The 17970-nt window shown below is 43.8% G+C and overlaps 1 protein-coding gene and 1 long non-coding RNA gene across 3 annotated transcripts in view; one reads left to right on the top strand and one right to left on the bottom strand.

Annotated features, from left to right (window-relative positions):
- Vwa3b (von Willebrand factor A domain containing 3B) overlaps nt 1-17970 on the bottom strand; it is a 176867-nt gene that overhangs the window by 6035 nt on the left and 152862 nt on the right. For both annotated transcript variants that reach the window (XM_078028505.1, XM_040270772.2), the window contains exons 23-26: nt 12649-12754; nt 8305-8429; nt 6969-7106; nt 4459-4559 (exon numbers count right to left, since the gene is read on the bottom strand). In XM_078028505.1, the coding sequence (XP_077884631.1) occupies nt 4459-4559; nt 6969-7106; nt 8305-8429; nt 12649-12754 (470 nt within the window). The remainder of the gene's footprint in view (nt 1-4458; nt 4560-6968; nt 7107-8304; nt 8430-12648; nt 12755-17970) is intronic.
- On the top strand, nt 1899-11857 carry LOC144369259 (uncharacterized). The gene is made up of 2 exons (XR_013428731.1): nt 1899-2498; nt 10685-11857. It is a non-coding gene; the product is annotated as an uncharacterized LOC144369259 (long non-coding RNA).

Below are 17970 nucleotides of genomic sequence, written 5' to 3'. Positions count from 1 at the left end.
GAGTCAGAAATTGGAAGAGGGACCTTCAGGGAATATTGTCAGTCACCTGCACCTGAAGGCCCCCAGGAGGAAGGAGAGGAGGGCCAGAAGACGGAGAGCTAGACATCAGGCATCCGGGTGCACACAGCTGTCTGGGGCCAAAGATCCCTGTCTTAGCTGCCCTAAATGGATGGGATACTTGATTCAATATTTTAAAATTAAATTTAGTTAAATGATGACTTGTTGGAGATGTTACCTATAATACATTTCTTTAATGGCCCATGAAGAAAGCACCAAGATTTTTTTTAATTGGCCTCATTAAAAGATGGCACATTTATAAAGTGAGAAAGAGCCCCCAGTGAAAGACCTATCACAAGGAAATTCCAGGGTAGATAGAAATAAACCCTACATCTTTATTTTTGAGCTCAGCTCTGCCAGCCCTGATTATGGAAATGGACAGATTAAGCTCTGAACTTAGCAGGCTGAATGTGACCTCTGCTTAGGAGAATTAAATTCAGACTCCTTTAACACCCAGAAAGGCAGGAAGTGTGAAAAACAGTGGAAATTACAATGGGAGAGGAGGGAGTCAGTCAATGAATACATTCATTGTGTGAAGCCCTAGAAGTGAGAGTAGAAAATTAGCAGCTAAGGGCTTTCAATAAAGCCTTGGAAACGTGGAAACAAATGCTTTTCTCAGCATTGAGAGAAATGAATTTTAATGAACAAATAGCAATTGAAAATGTTGAGTTTAGGGACAACAGCCCGCACCTGGACATATCTATTCATATTTCTTCATAATGTACTATAATTTACATACCATATTCTTAAAAATATTTATTTTTTAGTTGTAGTTGTACATAATACCTTCATTTTATTCATTTTTATGTGGTGCCAAGTATCAAACCCAGGGCCTCGAATGTGCTAGGCAAGCACTCTACTGCTGAGCCACAACCTCAACCCCACATACCATACCTTTTGAGTGAAGTTTTGAGACTAACACAAAATCCACTATTATTTTTAAAAGAAATGTGCTATTTAGACAAAGGATGAAGGAGTGTAGCATATATTCTCAATAATCATACTTAGGAAACATTCTCTGTGGAATTATGTAGCCCTGCAGGATCACCACTGGGTGCTGACACTAACATCTATTTGTTTTTTGAGTTGTTCTTCAAAGAGTCAGTGGGCATAGCCTGTGAGTCAGATTTGGAAATTGGGCTTCAGAGGCAGACAGAATGTGGCCTTGGCCTTCAAGGACTTCACATAGTTTATTATGGTTTGGATGTTGTTTGTTCCCCAGAGGTTCACATATGATGATGTTGAGGATGGTGGGACCTTTAAGAGGTGGGACTTAGTGGGAGGTGGTTAGGTCATTGGAGGATTGGCCCTAAAAAGAGACTCAATGTTGTTCTCATGGAGTGAGCTGGTTCTTGTGAGAGTGAGCGGTTATAAAAGAATAAGACTAGCCCCTCTCCAGTCTCTGGCTTCCTGTTTTACCCCATAATCTTTGTTATATGCACTCCCACTGGATGGTGTCCACCAAGTTGTGATACAACCTTAGCGCTCTCACCAGAGGCCAAATGGATGGGGCCACCTGATCTGAGCCTTTCAGTCTTCAAAACTGGGAGTTTAATAGACCTCTTTTTCTTTATAAATTACTTAGCTTTTAGGCAGTTTGTTGTAACAACAGAAGATGGACTAAGACATGATCCAACACAAGGGAAATTTTCTTTTTTTCTTTTGTTAGTGGTAATTGAACCTAGGGACACTGAGCTATACCCCAGCCCTTTAGAAAATTTTTAATTTCGAGGCAGGATCTCACTAAGTTACCCAAGCTAATCTCAAACTTGTTGTTCTTCCGCCTCAGCCTTCTGAGTAGTTGAGATTGCAGTTATGAGCCACCATGTCTAGCTATAAAATTTTTCTTTAATGAAAACCTCTACAGGGTGCAGTAGGATCACCTTACTGGGAGGGCTGGCTGCCAGGTTCCTGAAGACTAGTGGAACACCTGAGCTCAATCTTGGAATTCCCCAGGTGGCCAAGGGTGTGGAGTACCGTTCCAGGGCAGGGAGATTTAGCTTACACAAAGGCACAGAGACCTGAAAAGGCATGGTGTGTGTGTGTGTGTGGTTAGTGTGCCCCGGAGGAGGATTGGTTGAGGCTGGCTAGGGACAAGTGAGGCTAGGAAGGCAGGCTGGGTCACGGCAATGAAAGGCTAAGATAGGATAAGAAGGGGCGTTCAGGGAGGGGGTGGATTTTTAAGTCAGGGAATCTTAAAAGCAGATTTGCATGTGAGGAAGATTACCCAGCTCAGTTCTCCTGAACAATGCCTGGGCTTGTGACAAAACAAGGCTGGAAGAAATGCGAGCTCCTGACCCAACACAGAGAGCTGAAAAATACCTGCAATTTGAAACCACTAAAACCTGGAGACAGATGATGGAGACTTGGGGTGTGTGGTGGGCGAAGGACAAGTAGCAGCAAAGATGACCGGCATATTTCTGCTAGGACCACTCCGACGGGTAGGTGGAAAGGCGAACTGAGACGAGGAAGGAGGAGAGGGCAGCAGGTTTGGGGGGAACTACAATTTCGGTTTAGATGGCTCAACTTGCCATTCTGCACCCTTGAGTAGAAATACCCATTGGGTGGTTGGATACAGTGCTTTTCCCACCATGTGCCAAACACCTACTTTATGCTAGACCCAGCAGGGGACATTCCTAACCCTTCTACCACCCCTAGCCTGACAAAGGCAGGACAAAGCTCATTTGTCACGTGCTCAATCTTCCCAGAGCACGTGACAAATGATGGTGGGTGAGCGATGGACCCAGTTTTAGCTTCCAATGTCCTTTCCCTGTCGTTAGCCACCATGAGTGTGCATTACAACCACGGGGCACTCTCTAGAGACCCACTGGAGGTCCCCCTCTCAGGGCTTGGGGTCCTGACTCAAGAGCCCAGGGGAACAGCCTGGATGGGAGGAGACATGGGGTCCTTAGAGTAAGCAGAGTCTCGGGAGCCACGTGGGTGAGGCCAAGCAGGGAGAAACTCAGAGAGAGTGATGGCGAGCTTCAAGACCAGGGAGCTAGGGAGGAGGGAGTGGCCGGCTGTCACATGGGATCCCAAGAGCGAGCTCCGTCAAGCCTGGGAAGAGCTCATTGGTTTGGCCCCGGGAGAGGTCCTGAGTAGCTCTGTGAGAACTGTTTCTGCAGAGGGTTGGGGTGAAGCTGATGCCCAAGGCGTAGGGAGGCACAGAAGGCAAGAGAGTGAGACGCCAAGTCTGCCGGACTGCACAGAGAGAGGCCGAGAAGGGAAGGAGGGTGCTGGACCACAGCCACGGGAGGCCTTTGTGTTTGAGTGTGTGTGTGTGTGTGTGTGAGTGTGTGTGTGTGAGGGTGTGTATATGGTAGGGGAAAGCAAACTTGCTTTTTGAAGGGTGAAGCCTTCAGTGGAGAGGAACTAAGGAAAGAAATCCAAGTATCCAGGGATGATGACCCCTAGAGCCAGGATCCGAGGCAGTGGGATAGGCCACTGGAACCTGATAGATCAACTTCGGATGACAGGAGGGACGCCGATTCTTCAACATCACGGGAAGAGGCAGGAATTCCCACAAAGGGCAGGCACGAGAAGGGGAGGGAGAGAATTTTTGATGGTTTCTGTAATGAAGCTGAAGGTCAGGCCATCAAGACAATAAAGGCCGGCTCCCACCCAAAGACAGCCCGTGAACTCTAAGTAAAATTGGAAAGTGTTTCCGCAGCCCTTGCGCAGAATCTACATTTATCTCTACTCATACACTTTTGACTCCCAGGTCATGGCTCTATGACTTCAACCTTGACACCCTTCTTGGCCCCACAGACTTGGGGTTGCTTTCCCCCCTGCTCTTTAGGCTATTTGTGTTAATTCCCCTGCTCTTCTCGCTATTTGTGTTAATCCACCTCCACAGCTCTTAGAAATCCCACTATCCTCAGCGGCTCTGGAGGCTGAGGTAGGAGGATTGCAGGTTCAAAGACAGCCTCCACAATTTAGGAGGCACTAAGCAACCCTGTCTCAAAAATAAATGAAATAAAAAAGTAACATTTGTTCACCCCAAATTTGCAGCTCCTGGAAACCACCGCCTGTCCCCACCCCTCTCACTGAAAGCCAGGGCCAGCCCCTCACTTCTGCCTTCCAACAAGGGATGGGCAGCAGGTAACGGTCCCAAGAGCCTCCTCATGAGGAGGGCTTTAATTCCTGCCCCCCCCCAAAAATGACGGGACCAAATGCCCTTCTGAAGGGCAGTGGAATCATGTGGAGTTTGAGATTAGAGCCCAACGGAGGGCTGAGTCACAGAGAAGTATGACGTGGAAGGGACAGCTGTCACAGAGCTACATTAAGTGGGCAGGCTTCCCCTCTGGTTTTCTCCCCCATGTGCGGAAGCCAGGGATTCCACCTACAAATAGGACCAGAGGCACAGATGTGAGCCAAGGGATGAAGGCTGGGCACACTTACCCTTTTGGATTTTCCTGAAGTGGGGGTGAAATTATATGAGAGCAAGAGAGAGCATATTTGTTTTGGCTGATCTTTATGAGTGCACTCCGAGGGCAGAATTCCTGCAACGACACCAAAAGTGTTCATTCAGTTTAAATCAGGAGAGTCCACAATTCAGAGATGATTTTATTCTACCCAACCCACGATAATAACTACCAGTCATTATCCTAGTCAGGGTGACACTTGGGAGACAGCAGGTTAGATTCAGAGACTCCCTTGATGATTACTTACGGAATTAAACACTGTTGAATCGGCTCTGTCATTTCTCCACGTTCTGGGTCAGCTGTCAAATCTACCCACATAAGACATGGCACCCACACGCGCGCATGCACACACACTCTCTCTCTCTCTCTCTCTCTCTCTCTCTCTCTCTCTCTCTCTCTCTCTCTGTATAACCACCTTCCATTCTATCTTTTTTCAGCCTTGGCCATCTCTATGACAACTGCAGCCACCACCCTTTGGCTAAATGCCCAACTTTCAATGTTGTGGGGTCTCCAAGGATCGCTGACAGCACTGACTCCAGTGTCCTTTCCCCTGAGCATGCCTCTCTGGACTTCAGGGACACTGTACCCTGTGGGTCAACTCCAAGGTCCCCCCGACCCGGGCTAACTGCCTCATCTCGCCCCAAACCCTGGGGTATGCCTGGGGACATCTCCTCAGATGTCCTTTGATTTGCTCTTCCCAGAGAACCGTGTCATGACAAGGAATGCTGGCCCCTTCTCCATCCTGCCAGCCTGCTCCACTTTCTCTAACAAAATGGTTTTGCACGGACTGGTGGGAAGACACCTTCTTCTCTTGTTAGTAGGACACAGCGCTCTGGTGTCCACTGGCTCTGACTATCTTCATCCCTTCCCTCAACCTTAAAATTGGTTTTCCTTGCCCCATCTCCTGATGGAAATACCTCATGGTACAGTCAAGAATTTACTCGATATTTTAATTCTGCAGACGAAGCAGTTAGGCACAGTGCCTGAGTGTGCAAGCCATGGATCCAGATGTTTGGGTTGAAATGCCTGCTCAATCACTTACCCAGATATGTGACTTCAGTTCTCTGGTTCAGTTTCCTTATCTGAAAATGGGATGACAGTCCCCACCTCACAGTGTGCTGAGGATTCAGCCACTCGCAACCCAGAGAGCATTTACATCACCCTAGGCACATAGCAAGGGCTCAATAAAGTTAGCCCTGTTGTTTTGCTCTCTTCTCACCAATCTATTTCTCTTGCCAATCAATTTTTTAGGCTTGTTAAGTGGTCCATCAGGCAATGTTGGTTTTCATTAGGAATGTCATTCATTCAAGTACTTTTAAAAAACACCGTGAGAACCTTCTTTCCATTAGGGGCTACGTAGGAAGAGGGTATAAAGAGGAACAAGTCAGGGTTGGAAATTTGGTGAGGAAGCCAGTGTGGGAGAAGGGGTCCAGTGGGAAGTCTCAATCAGGTAAGTTTTTAGAGAAATATATCATTAAGGAAGGATTTCTTAAACAAAACATAGAGAAGGCAATTTATACAGGAGAGGATGCATACATCTGACCATATTAAAATTTAAAGCATCTGTATAAACAGAGATCCTAAAATTAAAAGACAAGCAATAGACTAGAAAAAAAGAATACCGACAGTATGCATTACATCTGGAAGACAGATGTAACTCCCCGGGTCAGACGGAAAACACAACACTTCACAAATCTCTTATGTAATGAAACCGAGGCTCGGAAAGGTGAAGCAACCTGCCCAGGTCAGGTATCCACTAGAAAGCACACCAGAGGGTTCAGTGAATCCAAGCTTTTTAAAACATAAAGCCTATGTTCTCTCCACCCAGCTCCACTTGACCTCATATTCCTGCCATTCCCAGGGCGGGGGTTTCCTAGGCAGGGATAAGGCGACGAATCAGGGGTGATATTCCTTGATGAGGGATGAAGGAAGAGGGGCATCCCTGCCTCTGACCCCCGCACTTTGGGATGCCTGTGGTTCACCAAGAGGGAGCCGTCCAGGAGAACCCAGCAAGAAATGCAGGGTTGGAGCTCAGGGTGAGAGCAGGGGCTACTATGCCTGGCCCAGAGAAGGTGTCCAAAGATCAAGGCTTATCCCAAGAGACAGGCCATGAGGTAGCAAAGGAGGACAGGACTGGGAGAAGCTTGGGAGATGCCCGAATCTGCAGGGCTTGCAGAGGAGAACAAGGTAGGAGGAGGAGGACGGGGAGGGGGGAGATAATGACACCCCAAGAACCCAGAGTGAGCCCGTCCAGCTGTCAAATGCAGAACAGAGTCTGGCCAGAGTCAAAGATCATTCAGCGCAGGAGCAGGGTGGTCATGATTACCCCAGTGGGGACAGAGTTTTCCTGCCAGAATCCAAACCCAGGGTGTGTCTAGGCAGAGACTTTCCCGAAACATCTGGCTAAGCCAGAAAAGGGTGAGGGGACGTCCAGGGTAAGGCTACTTTCTAGCAGGACAGTGATTTTCTAAACCAAAGTCTACTTACTCTACGGTTGTTACACTTTAAAACTGTGTAGAATTTTTCTGAGTTTGTATCTGGATTTGGAAGTGCTGTGACAATGGCAGGGACATAGAAGTCAAATCCTTTGGGGATCACAATTTTGGCAAACACGTAATCTCCAACCTGTAGAGGAGAACAGATATCAGAGCAGATAATGTTCACAGATCTCACAGACAATGTTGATAGAAACTTGTGTCAAAATACTCCGCATGACTGGGAAGTACTGGGGCTAAAATTCAAATACCTCCTTTTCTTTTTCCTGTTAAGAATGCATTCCAGAATTCTCTGGATTCATTGGTGAGGCACACCTGGTCAGTTTAGGGTCAGTTTGGGGAAGCCCCATTTTGGTAGGACTTTGCCAACTGACAAAAGTCCAGGGACAGCCAGGAGGATGGTGGGAGTTCTGGAAACCACATGTTATGAGATTTGTTGAAGGAACCTGTTTGGGGTGCTTGACTTCAGAGATACACTTGGTGTCTCCTTGCATATCAGAAGAGCTGCCACTCAAAGCAAAGGAGCACGTTTGGTCAATGTGGCTCCCAAGTGCACACTTGGAAGGCATGGATAAAAGTTCCACAGGTCACCTGCAGCAGAAAGGGAACTTTGCAAAGGAGCACACAGACTGCTGGGCACTGACCAGCCATCAGGGGCAAAGTGCCTTGAGTGCACCATGGGTTTGGCCAGGGACATAGGAATAGACATCCAAGGTGAAATGCTCTATTTCCTCCTGGCTCATATGATGCAAGAAATTGCACTTTGCAAGGCCTCCCCTTACCTTGGCCTCGGTGCCAGGACAGTGGCAGGAGGATGGGCCAGACACAGTATAGCCCTTAGGAATTGATGAGCAGATGAGAGCACATTAGTCTGACTCATCTGTGGAATGCACACTGGGGGCCACTGTGCATTACATCACAGTCTGATGTCAACTGACTACAATGTTAAGGAAGCACTGTCTCCTTCCTTGGTATTACATACCATATAATGTCATCTTTTGCAGTTAGAGTGTCAAGAGCCACAGAGACTCCCTTCCCCCATTTATCTGTCGTCTTGTCAATCGACAAGAGCCACAAGGTGCAATGTAAGTCAGTCTGCACAGTCCTGAGCTACATCAGTGGGAGCTGGCAGGTCAGAGTCACTAGCAAAGAAACTGCCAGGTGACAGGTCCCAGAAACAGAGGCCGCTGCTCTTCCCGCCCAAACATAAGCTCCCTGGAATCAGCCCATCTGGAATCAGCAAAGTGCTAAACGGTGCCTTGCTATCTTCTGTTATCTTACACTGCACGGATGGTGGGAAGGGTCCCAGGACAGAATGGAGCAGGTACCTGCAGCAGCGGGCAGGGCATGGCGCCTCCGATGGGGGTGATGAAGGAGGTGGGAACGACCTTGGTGTCTCCATACTTGAAGCCCACCAGTGCGTGGGTGGGGTTCAGGCACTTCTTCACGATCCCTGGAAGGAGTCAAAGGCGGCATAGATATAAAGACAAGAGTGCCACCGAGTCACAGCACCTGGCTGCTTCCATCAGCATAGCCCTTTGGTTTCTCTAGAAAATAATGTGAACGTGGTCTACCCGGCTGCGCCTTGTGGAGTGGCAAAGCGCATGCTCTGGGCTGGAGCTGGGAGCCTGCAGGAGGCCTGTTTGTCGGTCGGTCGCCACAAGCTGCCTTCCAGCGGTGGGACGCTAGCCCCAGAGACCATCTTCCCTCTGGACACCCGCTATTGCCTCATTCCCTTACTTATTTATTTTAGCCCTGTTTTCTTCTCCAAAGATAGAAAAAAGGTGCTACTAAACTGTGAAAGTATAAAGGAAACATGAACTCCACCTGAATCAGCTTCTCATCTGGTGTTAGAAAAATGAGAAGGTAACAAGGTGGAGAAGCTGGGACGGAGGCTGTGTGTCCCACGAAGCTGACATTACTTTTTTCTTCCATATAAAACCTCTGCTTATCTTTGCCGTGGATCATTTGCATGTAGACTTTGTGTTCTCACGACTTCTTCTTCTCCTTCTCCTTCTTCTTTGTTTTCTTCTTCTTTTTGGGTACCAGGAAGTGAACTCAAGAGCCCTCAATCACTGAGCCACATCCCCAGCCCTATTTTGTATTTTATGTAGAGACAGGACAGGTCACACTGAGTTGCTTAGCGCCTTGCTAGATTGCTAAGAGCAGCTTTGAATTTGTGATCCTCCTGCCTCAGCCTCTTGAGCACTGGGATTTACAGCCGTGTACCATTGTACCCAGCTCATGACGTCTTTTTAGTTCCTTCAATTCTGTTTCTTTCTTTCTATAATATCAGTACATGTGGGTAAGTTTCTCACAATTATCTTCAAGACCAGCCTCACCAGGACCCCTGCTAGCTATATCCTGGGAGAGCCAGAGGACTCAGGGTTGGCCTCAGTCTCCATCTTATTAAGGAACTGCTACCAATTCTTGAGTTAGGACCAAGTTCAGCTCCAAGTTTGGGCCTCCCTTTCCTGCACTCTCTCTCTCTCTACCCCCAATGCCAGAGAGCTGAGACTATGTCTCTTGGCTCTGAAATCCATCTGAGGACTGATTCAAGGCGCAAGCAGAAGAACCTCCAGGCTTCTGGTCTTCCTTCTGGGGGAGGCCGTCTGGCCTAGGCATCTTCCTGGGTAGGAGTCAGCTTCTTAGCTCAGCCAGGAGCTGTCCTGTAGTCGGCTGGGGGGAGGGGAACACACCTCCATTGAGCTTCCCAGCAAACATGCTGTCCAGGCCCAGCGGTCCGAGGATTGGTGAAACAGTCTAGGCAGTCCGTGTGAGTTGGTTCTTGGGTGAAAGGTGCATGCGTAGTTCTCCAGCTTTTTTCCAAACAGGAGTCTCAGGCTGGAGAGTCCTGGCCATCTCCACTTCAAAGCCACCCACACTCCCTTGTCATAGCCTCTTCCCTTTGCCTGTGACTTCCGTTCAGCTGTGAATGTGACAACAGCTGCCTGCGCCCCAGAGAGTACTGCAGTGGCTGGATCTCCTCAGAGGGGCTCTCAGTGGACACTAGACGGACTCTTCCCACCCTTAACCTAGGCGACGGTCTCACAAAGGCTGTGGTAGGTTTTAATTCCAGTTGTCAAGGCAGGGAAGCTGAGGCGGAGGGAAACTGGGGGACCTTTGGTCCTAGGGCGAGAAGAGGGAAGGGGCCCAATCGGAATAAACCAAAGCTCAGGGTCTTCTGATGTAGACATCACACATGCCCCTGTTTTCTTCCATTGTAACTTGTCCTGTGGCATCAAACAGAAAGCCCCGAGCTTCCCCAAGTAAGGCACTTCTTGCCAGTGGACGAGGAGCGAGCCAGTCCCACCAGCCACCATCGGATGCGGTGTTGAAAGGCGTCTTGCCTGTCAGCCAGACAAGCCCTGACCACTTCCACTCTGTACAAGGGAGTCGTTCCTCATCTAGGCAGTCCACCCCGACCACCCCTGGAACATGGAACTCTCCTGGGAGTCCCTGCCATGCCCTGGCGGGTGGCAGCCAATAGCCAGCCGGCCCAGCTCTGTTCCAGTGTGACCTGGCCTCTAGGAAGGGGCACCCAGATCCGGCAGGTGCAATGCTGCCTTGGGCTGAGGGCGCATTTTCAAGCAGCTGTTCTTCACTGAATGTGTTTAGGAGGTTGGGAGTAACAGCTTCCAGAAAGGGGTTCACCCATGGGTGCCGTGTTTGTGCCCTACATCACTCTGTTGTCCTTCTCTTTTGCAGGAGGGAAAGTAGCAACTCACAGTGACCAGGTGGACTAATGAGGGCAGATGGACATCATGTGCCTTCAGATGCAATGTCGCCTGAATAAGGTCTCTCAGGTAACATTCTGACCAAGAACATACACACTGAATCCAATCTAGTCCAAATTGAGGAACATGTCATGAAATAATTGGCCTTACTCTTCAGTAACGTCACTATCATCACGAGTGACAGAAAAAGCTAAATAATGACTCTAGATTAAAGAGGACTAAAGAGGCATGTTAACTAAATGCAATATGGGATTCTGGATTGGATCTGCACTGAGAAAAAAATGATATAAAAGCCATTATTGGGACAGTTAGCGAAGTCAAAATCTGTAGATTAAAGGACTATAATAGTGTTAAGTTTCCTTGTACTTGAGAAACATATACTGATGTATCAACGGCAAAGGGGCATGATAAGTGTTGCCCAACCTCTAATAGTTCAGCATGAATGATATATGGGTGTGATGTGTACGTGTGGAGGAGAAAGAGAGATGAGACAGAGAGAATAAATAAAAGTATGTGATTAAATGTGATCATATGTTAAAAATTTGTAAATCTAGGTAAAGCACACACAGAAGTTCTCTGTATTTTTTCTCGCAACTGTTTTATATAAGCTTGAAATTATTTTCTGTAAAAACTAACTCTATCAAGGTAAAGTTGAAATTTCCCATTAAAGATTACTTGACTTTGGAGAGGAGAGGACACAACTAGTAAGTTCATCCAGCTCTCCCACACACTGTCATTTAATCTGGCAGTCAGTGTTTTCTAACTAGTCACTGATCAAAATTACTAGTTACATGACTAAATTCCAATATTTTACCCCAACTTATTTAAATTTGATCACAGCTGCAAATTTAAAATTCCCAATTAGCCAGATCCCATGCAGCTACTAAGAGCAAATGATCTCTAATTACACATTTTAAAAAAATTGTCAACAGGTGGGGTGCAGTGTCACACGCTGTCATCCCAGACACTTTCCAGGCTGAGTCAGGAGGAATGCAAGTTCAAGGCCAGCCTGGGCCACTTAGCAAGACCCTATCTTAACACAAAAAGGACTAGGGGTGTGGTCCGTGACAGAGACCCTTGGGTTCAATCTCTAGTTTCACACACACACACACACAAAGATTAAATAAAATAAGATAAACTGCCAGTGTGACCTTGGGTTTTGCATGTGACTGTGGTCTTAGCGGGTCTCTCTGACCCTCTTAGTAGGTCTTTCACACCCCCACGCACGCTGGGCTGCAGATGCTCATTTCTTTCAGGAACCACATCCGCCCAGGAACGATGGGCAGACCCCTAAGGTGCAGCCACACTGGCTGCTGGCTCCTCCCGCAGCTCCCCCAGCTCCTCCCCTAGCTCCCTCCTCCCCTCGAGCTTGCTCTTTTCCCAACTCTCCATGCTTGCTCCAGCCTCCAGACTGTCTTCCTCAGGTGATTTCATGGCGTGCCCTCCTCCTTTGAGTCCTTATCCTGTGTCACCTTCCCCCAGAGCTCTTCGTTGTGCAGGGCTAAGCACATATTTAGAACCGCGACCTTCACCTTGACACTCTCAACACCCCCTGTGGCCTGATTTTTCTCTGCGGGCACTGTCTCTTGACATGCAACCCGCCTGTACTTGTTCCGTTGCTTGTCTGTCTCCCACCTTAAGATATAAATAACCTCCAGAAAGGCAAGAGTTTTCATGTGTTTGCTTACTGTATCAGACCAGCACTTTCAGAATATTGCACAATAGAACATAGTAGGTATATAATAAAAATATATTTGCTAAGCAAATGAGAGTTAAAATAAATACACTTTTCTGGCTATCGCCCCCCCCCACCCCAATGTGATGAGAAAACCTATCACTGTTTCACTTATGAATACCTTAGTGGTCTCTAGTGCCAAATTATTTAACAAAAGAGTCTCACAAAAAAATAAATAAATAAGTAAAAAGCAAGCCTACCTGGAAAATAAAAGCCATTTTCATCACATCTTGCAATAACCTTCTGGCCTTTCAGGGGATCTACTTTTTTTGGTTTGGTTTTCTTTGTAGGATTTCCTTGAGGTTTCTGTTGTTGAAAAAGACCAATAGTAGTCATTAAAAGAGAAAAAATCAGTATAGAGAGTGAAAATCCCAAGTCTCACGTCACCTGGGATTCTTTCCTGAGCACAGCACTATTGAAGAATTACCACACCTACATAAGCTATATACTCACTCTGGAATACCTTCTGTTCTATATTAATTAAAAATCACCCTCTTGGGAAGTGTACTATCTATCTTCCCCAATATCTATACTTAGCTCCAGGTGAAAGGAGAATTGACTAACCAACTGAAGAAAAGGGAAATACAGAAAAAAAAATCATATATGCAACTAGAATTCCAGAAAATCTATGATAGTCTTAAAGCTGGGGACCAAAGACTACCTAGAAACAGGACTCGTGCCATCACCTTCGTAGAATTGTGGGAGGTGAATGGGTTCTTTAACAGAAAAGTCAATCATCAGTTAGCAACTTGGAGACAAGCATGAAAGCACAGTGATTAGAAATATAATACCTCATCCCACCCCTTCAGGACAAAGAAAAACTCTTATAAATCACCTACACACAAAGAGGAAAGAAATGCATGGGTTGAGATTGGCTAATGAATGGATTGCCCTTGTTCTCATAGCTCCTGGTGGGGCAAGCGTGGATACTAGAAGGAATAGGATGTCCTTTCAATCTCCCTTGAGAAAGGAACTTTCAACCTGGTATTCTAAACCCCAGAAAGATGTCAATCAAATTAAATGACAAGGTAAAGATATTGCTAGTCATGCCCGTAAGCACAAACTCCCTCCCATTCATCCTATGTTAGTAAGTTATTTGAAAATGTACTCCAGCAAAATGAAGGCATGAAGAAAGAGAAACACAAAATCCAGGAAGTGGTAGGATTCATCCCAAGGGAACAGGAAAGGGAAATCTCAGAATGATAGCTTTCTGCAGGTCATAGACATCAGGAAGTCTCCCAGGAAAAAGAGGACATAGAAATCCTAGAAAAACACACATACATCTATAAAAGCATGCCTGTCTATCTATCTAAAATAAACAGAAAGTAATGACTCAAACATAAGCAAAATTGTGGCATCATTTTGAATACTAAGGGATAAAAGGTAAAGAAATTTATTTTCTTGATGCTGTTAACATTCTTTAATTGGTTGACATATCAAACAAGACTTCAAGAGGGCCATGTACCACTAAACTGTGATTTGTACCAGTTTTGAACAACAGTTATGCATATATCATAATGATGCAAACACTGTTTAATGGTTTTTAAAACAACCTTAAAATTTACAGTGAGCCTTTGGGAAGAGCATAATACTGACAATACCCTGGTCTAAATGTAGCTCTTGGAAGGTGGAATTGAAAGAAGAAAGAAAAATCACTGGCATCAAGATCTCTACCATGTGGATTCAGGAATTGAAGATTATGAAACTTAATGAATCTAAAAGATAGGCTTAAATATATTAAGTAAAAAATTGCAAATACAACTAACAATGTTGGGAGAGGGACTGACAAGGGTAAATTATCACTTTTTTTCGTACAGAGGCATAAAATATTGTTTAAATATGATTAATCATGAAATAGAGGCATAAAAAGAGTTTGAAGAGAAGAACTAAAAACAAATATGTCATAGAAGTTGCTTCTGGGAAGTAGGATTGAGATGGCAGGGACACTGTTATCATTAGCAAGAGCTCTTCTATGCATTTGAGTTGTTATGAAATAAATACTATGATAAAAATTAAAAATTAATCTGGAAGTCTCAGAAAGGAAATAGCTGGAGGAGATGATGCTTTTCTTCTCTCTATGAATGAATCAAATTCCAGGACTTACTCATGAAGTGCACACGTGCAGGAAAGACTCAAAGCAACAAGGCCCAGGATTCAAGAATTGAGCTAAAGTTTATACCATTGTCCAAGTCCCAGACTGACAGAATGAACCCCGCCGAATAAGGCAAGCATGGGGTGGACTAAAAGGAAACAGCACCCAGCTTTTTTAAAACAGAAATGACATGGGAACCACTACTATGGAACTCTAACCCTAACCAAGTTAGATGGAAACAAACAAACTAACTCAGCCTTCTCCAGAAAACTGAAATCTAGACTCTTAAAACACATTATCAAAAAGTCCACCACACATTTAAAAACATAGAAAAAAGCAAGAAAATTTGAGCAATTCTCAAGGTAAAAGGCAACCCAAAGATCCCAACACTGAGATGACCCAGATGTTGGAATAACTGATAAATCAGTTATAAGTGAGCTGGTCCAGGAAGGGTTTATAATCATCAATTATAAACACAGTCCAGGATGTAAAAGTAAATACTCTTGAAATGTACTTATTTAGTTTTTTCTAAATTTATTTAGTTTTTTCTTCTAATGAAGAAATAGAAAGTATAAAAAATGGAAACTTTGGAAGTAAAAAATATATAATATCAGGATAAATATCTACTGAGTAGCAGAACTGATGTAACAGAGAAAAGAGACAATGTACTTAAGACAGATCAATAGAAGTGTCTAATTTTGAAGGACATAGAGGAAAGAAGAAGAAGAAAAAAACAGTATCCTTTTTCTGTTCCAGATAAACCCTCATGGACCAGCTCACTTATAACTTTTCTGTGAAGACTTCACCCCCCAGGAAATTTCAGAAACAGCAAAAGAAAGACTGCTTTGTTGCTATCAAAAGTTCTGTTTTCTATGTTTGATGACTGATCGTTAATAGAAAGACTCAATGTCCACTAACCTGCCCCTCCCCCACCAAACTCCACAAAGCCTTCATTTCATCATCCAGAATAGTAATTATTTCTAATTCCCAATCAATCAAGTTGAGGACTAATGTCCTTGTAAACTATACTAAAAATTAATTGCTAGAGAAATGAAATAGTGTAGGCTTATAGAAAGTTTAGTTTCTGGATTTTAAAAAATCTATTCAAGAAATCTGAAAATCAAATAGTAATAAATAAGTTGGGGGAAAAAAAGCAAGAATTCAAAGCACTTCATAACCAGTAATGTGTTTATTATATTTTCCCTCTAGTGGCCTGATCTCCAGGTAGCCAGAATTGGGCACCAGGTGCAGACAGCTTTAGAAATCCTCTAGTTCTGGTTTAAGGGGACTCCTAATACTTGCAGAAGATGAAGAAATTCTTATCTCCTTTTAACCCAATTTTGTACCCTAGTCCCCAAAACCCATCCTGTGGTAATGCTGGCAACATGAGCCCAGAGGAGCCAGAACTCTGAAGGAGGGAAATCTGGTTTGTATAATGGCACTGTGGTCCAAAGAAAGTGGAATCAGTCCATAGATACAAGTAAAATAAGTAGAAGCATGACACTGATCTCTGGGTAAAAGAAAACAAAATATACTCAGAATTTTGGCTGGAGAACTGAACAGAGGAGCCCCTTGGAACCACAAAAACTGGAAGATCCATAGATTAGAAAAAGGCAGGTAAAGCATTATCCCAATTAAAAAAAAAGAGAGAGACAGAGATATCACAAGATAAGGAAACTACAGACCTATATATTTCATGAATCCACAAGATAATATTAGCAAATAAACCCAGCAACATATAAGAAGGATTCTACACATTGGCCAAGTAGGATTTACACCAGGAATGCAAAGATGGTTTAAAATCATGTTAATAGAACAATGAATATCAAACTAATGTAATGCACCATCTTAACAGAATAAGCCATAAAACCATATGATAATTTCAATGCATGAAGAAGGAAAATTTATCCAAACCCAGCATTTTTTATGACAAAAACTCCTAACAATTCAAGAGTAGAAGGTAAGGAACACTTTAAGCTTGATAAAAGGCATCTATGAAAAGCCTACAGCAAATATCATAATGGTGAGAAACGTCCCCTGAAGATTGGAAAATGGAAAGTCACTTTTGCTACTTCTATTTAACACTGTACTTGAGGCTCTAACCAGTATAATCAGGCAAGAAAAAAAATCCAGATTGAAAAGGAACAAGTAAAGCTAGGTATATTTATTTATAAATTATATAATCTATATTTGGAAAATTCTAGGGAATTCACCTCAAAATTACTTGAATTAATGACAAGTTCAGCAAGGTATCATGCTATAAGATAAATAAAAATTAATTTTTCTATATACTAGAAATAAATAATCCAAACATGAGATTAAGAAAAATTTCATTTATATTAGCATTCAAACAGATACATTTAGGAATGAATTTATAAAATTAAGTGAAAGACCTATACATTGTAAATTATAAAACATCACTAAGTGGAGTGACATACCATGTTCATGGATCAAAGTTGATGTTATTAAGAGAGCCATTTGACTTCAATTGCCCTATAGGTTCAATATAATTCATGTCAAAATCCTAGTATGTTTGTCTTTGTTGTTGTTCAGAAATTTGGAAGGTGACCTAAAATTTACACATAAATTCAGAGGACCCAGACATGCCAAAACAATTCTGAGAAAGAACAAATTTGGAGATCTTACACTTCTTGATTTCAAAACTTACTATGAAGCTACACTTAACCATGAAAGTATGGTACTGATGTAAGAATAGTCATGTGCCAAAAAGGAACAGTATTGAGAGTCTATTAATAAATCCTTATATTTTTGGCCAACTGATTTTTAACACTTTGAAAAAGCTTGATACTTTGAAAAAAATAAACTTACCATATGACCAATAAATACTACTATTAGGTATAAATACAAAAGAAATGAAAACTTATAACCATACAAAGATTTATGTGCAAGTTCATATCAGCATGGTCCATAATAATAAAAAGATGGAAATAATTCAACTACCCATTAATTGGGGAATAGATGAACAAATGTGGTATACAATAGAATATAATGCAGCCATTGATATGTGAAATATGCAGAAAAGGCAAATTTATAGAGACAGAAGTTGATTAGTGGTTACCTGGAGGTGTGGGTAGAACAGAGGTTGATAGTACATGGGAATGAGGGATCTTTTGGGGATGAGGATAATGTGGTAAAACTGGATTTGGGGTGGTGGCTGACAACTCTGATGATTTTATTAAAACCACTGAATTGGGCTGGGGTTGTGGCTCAGTGGTAGAACACTTGCCTAGCATGTGTGAGGAACTGGGTTTGATCCTCAGCACCACATAAAAATAAATAAAAATAAAGGCATTGCATTCATTTACAGTTAAAAAAAAACATTGTATTGAAAGACAAAATTTTATGACCAGTGATCATACTTCTACAAATCTAGGCTTTTGATTTTGTTTAAGTCAGTTTTTTTTTTTTT

Source organism: Ictidomys tridecemlineatus, chromosome 12, assembly GCF_052094955.1.
Source record: "Ictidomys tridecemlineatus isolate mIctTri1 chromosome 12, mIctTri1.hap1, whole genome shotgun sequence".
NCBI lineage: Eukaryota > Metazoa > Chordata > Mammalia > Rodentia > Sciuridae > Ictidomys > Ictidomys tridecemlineatus.
This window is presented reverse-complemented; position numbering and strand designations above follow the sequence as displayed.